At 56.1% G+C, this 5997-nt stretch overlaps 1 protein-coding gene across 1 annotated transcript in view; it reads right to left on the bottom strand.

Moving 5' to 3' along the window:
- Positions 1-5997, bottom strand: part of THAP7 (THAP domain containing 7) — an 18448-nt gene that overhangs the window by 11783 nt on the left and 668 nt on the right. The window contains exons 3-4 of the mRNA XM_014954039.1: positions 346-353; positions 82-193 (exon numbers count right to left, since the gene is read on the bottom strand). Coding sequence (XP_014809525.1) covers positions 82-193; positions 346-353 — 120 coding nt within the window. The remainder of the gene's footprint in view (positions 1-81; positions 194-345; positions 354-5997) is intronic.

Below are 5997 nucleotides of genomic sequence, written 5' to 3'. Positions count from 1 at the left end.
TACGCCCCCCATAGGTGCCCCCCGTCCCTCCCCCATAGATCCCCCCATAGGTGCCCCCTATGGCCCCCATAGGTGCCTGACCTGGGCCTGCCGTTGGTGCAGCAGCTGCAGCAGCGCCCGGTTGTGCCCCCGCAGCTCCGCCAGCGCCGCCCGCAGCACCTCGGGGTCCCGGCCCCCCCGGCACCCATAGGGGCTATAGGGGGAGGGGGGAGACAGGGATGCGCCACGGTGGGGGCTATAGGGGACAGGCTGTGGGGGCTATAGGGGATGCGCCATGGTGGGGGCTATAGGGGAACCATCATGGGGGCTATGGGGGACAAGCTATGGGACCTATAGGGGACGCACCATGGGGGCTATAGGGGACAGGACATGGGGCTATAGGGGACAGGCTGTGGGGGCTATAGGGGACAAGCTATGGGGGCTATAGGGGACACACCATGGAGGCTATAGGGGACAGGCCATGGGGCTATAGGGGACAGGCTGTGGGGGCTATAGGGGACAAGCTATGGGGGCTATAGGGGACACACCATGGAGGCTATAGGGGACAGGCCATGGGGCTATAGGGGACAGGCTGTGGGGGCTATAGGGGACAAGCTATGGGGGCTATAGGGGACACACCATGGAGGCTATAGGGGACAGGCTGTGGGGGCTATAGGGGACAAGCTATGGGGGCTATAGGGGACAAGCTATGGGGGCTATAGGGGACAAGCTATGGGGGCTATAGGGGACAAGCTATGGGGGCTATAGGGGACAAGCTATGGGGGCTATAGGGGACAAGCTATGGGGGCTATAGGGGACAAGCTATGGGGGCTATAGGGGACAAGCTATGGGGGCTATAGGGGACAAGCTATGGGGGCTATAGGGGACAAGCTATGGGGGCTATAGGGGACAAGCTATGGGGGCTATAGGGGACAAGCTATGGGGGCTATAGGGGACAAGCTATGGGGGCTATAGGGGACAAGCTATGGGGGCTATAGGGGACAAGCTATGGGGGCTATAGGGGACAAGCTATGGGGGCTATAGGGGACAAGCTATGGGGGCTATAGGGGACAAGCTATGGGGGCTATAGGGGACAAGCTATGGGGGCTATAGGGGACAAGCTATGGGGGCTATAGGGGACAAGCTATGGGGGCTATAGGGGACAAGCTATGGGGGCTATAGGGGACAAGCTATGGGGGCTATAGGGGACAAGCTATGGGGGCTATAGGGGACAAGCTATGGGGGCTATAGGGGACAAGCTATGGGGGCTATAGGGGACAAGCTATGGGGGCTATAGGGGACAAGCTATGGGGGCTATAGGGGACACACCATGGAGGCTATAGGGGACAGGCTGTGGGGCTATAGGGGAGAAGCTATGGGGCTTATAGGGGACCCATCATGGGGGCTATAGGGGACAAGCTATGGGGCTATAGGGGACAGGCTGTGGGGGCTATACGGGATGCACCATGGAGACTGTAGGGGACAGATCATGGGGGCTATAGGGGACACACTATAGGGGCTATAGGGGACAGGCTGTGGGGCTATAGGGGACCCATCATGGGGGCTACAGGGGACAAGCCATGGGGCTATAGGGGACACACCTTGGGGGTATAAGGAACACATTATAGGGGGTACAGGAGGCACACTATAGGGGCTATAGAGGACAAGCTATGGGGGCTATAGGGGACAGATCATGGGGCTATAGGGGACACACTATAGGGGCTATAGGGGACAGGCTGTGGGGCTATAGGGGACAGGATGTGGGGGTATAGGAGACACACCATGGGGCTATAGGGGACACAATGTGGGGGCTATAGGGGACCTATCATGGGGGCTATAGGGGACAGGCCATGGGAGCTATAGGGGACACACCATGGGGGCTATAGGGGACACACCATGGAGGCTATAGGGGACAGGCCATGGGGCTATAGGGGACTAGATATGGGGCCTATAGGGGGCTATAGGGGACACACTATAGGGGCTATAGGGGACAGATCATGGGGCTATAGGGGACTAGATATGGGGCCTATAGGGGGCTATAGGGGACACACTATAGGGGCTATAGGGGACAGATCATGGGGCTATAGGGGACTAGATATGGGGCCTATAGGGGGCTATAGGGGACACACTATAGGGGCTATAGGGGACAGATCATGGGGCTATAGGGGACTAGATATGGGGCCTATAGGGGGCTATAGGGGACACACTATAGGGGCTATAGGGGACAGATCATGGGGCTATAGGGGACTAGATATGGGGCCTATAGGGGGCTATAGGGGACACACTATAGGGGCTATAGGGGACAGATCATGGGGCTATAGGGGACTAGATATGGGGCCTATAGGGGGCTATAGGGGACACACTATAGGGGCTATAGGGGACAGATCATGGGGCTATAGGGGACTAGATATGGGGCCTATAGGGGGCTATAGGGGACACACTATAGGGGCTATAGGGGACAGATCATGGGGCTATAGGGGACTAGATATGGGGCCTATAGGGGGCTATAGGGGACACACTATAGGGGCTATAGGGGACAGATCATGGGGCTATAGGGGACTAGATATGGGGCCTATAGGGGGCTATAGGGGACACACTATAGGGGCTATAGGGGACAGATCATGGGGCTATAGGGGACTAGATATGGGGCCTATAGGGGGCTATAGGGGACACACTATAGGGGCTATAGGGGACAGATCATGGGGCTATAGGGGACTAGATATGGGGCCTATAGGGGGCTATAGGGGACACACTATAGGGGCTATAGGGGACAGATCATGGGGCTATAGGGGACTAGATATGGGGCCTATAGGGGGCTATAGGGGACACACTATAGGGGCTATAGGGGACAGATCATGGGGCTATAGGGGACTAGATATGGGGCCTATAGGGGGCTATAGGGGACACACTATAGGGGCTATAGGGGACAGATCATGGGGCTATAGGGGACTAGATATGGGGCCTATAGGGGGCTATAGGGGACACACTATAGGGGCTATAGGGGACAGATCATGGGGCTATAGGGGACTAGATATGGGGCCTATAGGGGGCTATAGGGGACACACTATAGGGGCTATAGGGGACAGATCATGGGGCTATAGGGGACTAGATATGGGGCCTATAGGGGGCTATAGGGGACACACTATAGGGGCTATAGGGGACAGATCATGGGGCTATAGGGGACTAGATATGGGGCCTATAGGGGGCTATAGGGGACACACTATAGGGGCTATAGGGGACAGATCATGGGGCTATAGGGGACTAGATATGGGGCCTATAGGGGGCTATAGGGGACACACTATAGGGGCTATAGGGGACAGATCATGGGGCTATAGGGGACTAGATATGGGGCCTATAGGGGGCTATAGGGGACACACTATAGGGGCTATAGGGGACAGATCATGGGGCTATAGGGGACTAGATATGGGGCCTATAGGGGGCTATAGGGGACACACTATAGGGGCTATAGGGGACAGATCATGGGGCTATAGGGGACTAGATATGGGGCCTATAGGGGGCTATAGGGGACACACTATAGGGGCTATAGGGGACAGATCATGGGGCTATAGGGGACTAGATATGGGGCCTATAGGGGGCTATAGGGGACACACTATAGGGGCTATAGGGGACAGATCATGGGGCTATAGGGGACTAGATATGGGGCCTATAGGGGGCTATAGGGGACACACTATAGGGGCTATAGGGGACAGATCATGGGGCTATAGGGGACTAGATATGGGGCCTATAGGGGGCTATAGGGGACACACTATAGGGGCTATAGGGGACAGATCATGGGGCTATAGGGGACTAGATATGGGGCCTATAGGGGGCTATAGGGGACACACTATAGGGGCTATAGGGGACAGATCATGGGGCTATAGGGGACTAGATATGGGGCCTATAGGGGGCTATAGGGGACACACTATAGGGGCTATAGGGGACAGATCATGGGGCTATAGGGGACTAGATATGGGGCCTATAGGGGGCTATAGGGGACACACTATAGGGGCTATAGGGGACAGATCATGGGGCTATAGGGGACTAGATATGGGGCCTATAGGGGGCTATAGGGGACACACTATAGGGGCTATAGGGGACAGATCATGGGGCTATAGGGGACTAGATATGGGGCCTATAGGGGGCTATAGGGGACACACTATAGGGGCTATAGGGGACAGATCATGGGGCTATAGGGGACTAGATATGGGGCCTATAGGGGGCTATAGGGGACACACTATAGGGGCTATAGGGGACAGATCATGGGGCTATAGGGGACTAGATATGGGGCCTATAGGGGGCTATAGGGGACACACTATAGGGGCTATAGGGGACAGATCATGGGGCTATAGGGGACTAGATATGGGGCCTATAGGGGGCTATAGGGGACACACTATAGGGGCTATAGGGGACAGATCATGGGGCTATAGGGGACTAGATATGGGGCCTATAGGGGGCTATAGGGGACACACTATAGGGGCTATAGGGGACAGATCATGGGGCTATAGGGGACTAGATATGGGGCCTATAGGGGGCTATAGGGGACACACTATAGGGGCTATAGGGGACAGATCATGGGGCTATAGGGGACTAGATATGGGGCCTATAGGGGGCTATAGGGGACACACTATAGGGGCTATAGGGGACAGATCATGGGGCTATAGGGGACTAGATATGGGGCCTATAGGGGGCTATAGGGGACACACTATAGGGGCTATAGGGGACAGATCATGGGGCTATAGGGGACTAGATATGGGGCCTATAGGGGGCTATAGGGGACACACTATAGGGGCTATAGGGGACAGATCATGGGGCTATAGGGGACTAGATATGGGGCCTATAGGGGGCTATAGGGGACACACTATAGGGGCTATAGGGGACAGATCATGGGGCTATAGGGGACTAGATATGGGGCCTATAGGGGGCTATAGGGGACACACTATAGGGGCTATAGGGGACAGATCATGGGGCTATAGGGGACTAGATATGGGGCCTATAGGGGGCTATAGGGGACACACTATAGGGGCTATAGGGGACAGATCATGGGGCTATAGGGGACTAGATATGGGGCCTATAGGGGGCTATAGGGGACACACTATAGGGGCTATAGGGGACAGATCATGGGGCTATAGGGGACTAGATATGGGGCCTATAGGGGGCTATAGGGGACACACTATAGGGGCTATAGGGGACAGATCATGGGGCTATAGGGGACTAGATATGGGGCCTATAGGGGGCTATAGGGGACACACTATAGGGGCTATAGGGGACAGATCATGGGGCTATAGGGGACTAGATATGGGGCCTATAGGGGGCTATAGGGGACACACTATAGGGGCTATAGGGGACCCATCATGGGGGCTACAGGGGACAAGCCATGGGGCTATAGGGGACACACCTTGGGGGTATAAGGAACACATTATAGGGGGTACAGGAGGCACACTATAGGGGCTATAGAGGACAAGCTATGGGGGCTATAGGGGACAGATCATGGGGCTATAGGGGACACACTATAGGGGCTATAGGGGACAGGCTGTGGGGCTATAGGGGACAGGATGTGGGGGTATAGGAGACACACCATGGGGCTATAGGGGACACAATGTGGGGGCTATAGGGGACCTATCATGGGGGCTATAGGGGACAGGCCATGGGAGCTATAGGGGACACACCATGGGGGCTATAGGGGACACACCATGGAGGCTATAGGGGACAGGCCATGGGGCTATAGGGGACTAGATATGGGGCCTATAGGGGGCTATAGGGGACACACTATAGGGGCTATAGGGGACCCATCATGGGGGCTATAGGGGACACACCATGGGGGCTATAGGGGACACACTATGGGGCTATAGGGGACCCATCATGGGGGCTACAGGGGACACACCATGGGGGCTATAGGGGACACACTATGGAGCTATAGGGGACACACCTGTGGGGCTATAGGGGACCCATCATGGGGGCTACAGGGGACAAGCCATGGGGCTATAGGGGACACACCTTGGGGGTATAAGGGACACATTA

This window comes from Calidris pugnax, unplaced genomic scaffold (assembly GCF_001431845.1).
Source record: "Calidris pugnax isolate Ruff unplaced genomic scaffold, ASM143184v1 scaffold278, whole genome shotgun sequence".
NCBI classification, from domain to species: domain Eukaryota; kingdom Metazoa; phylum Chordata; class Aves; order Charadriiformes; family Scolopacidae; genus Calidris; species Calidris pugnax.
This window is presented reverse-complemented; position numbering and strand designations above follow the sequence as displayed.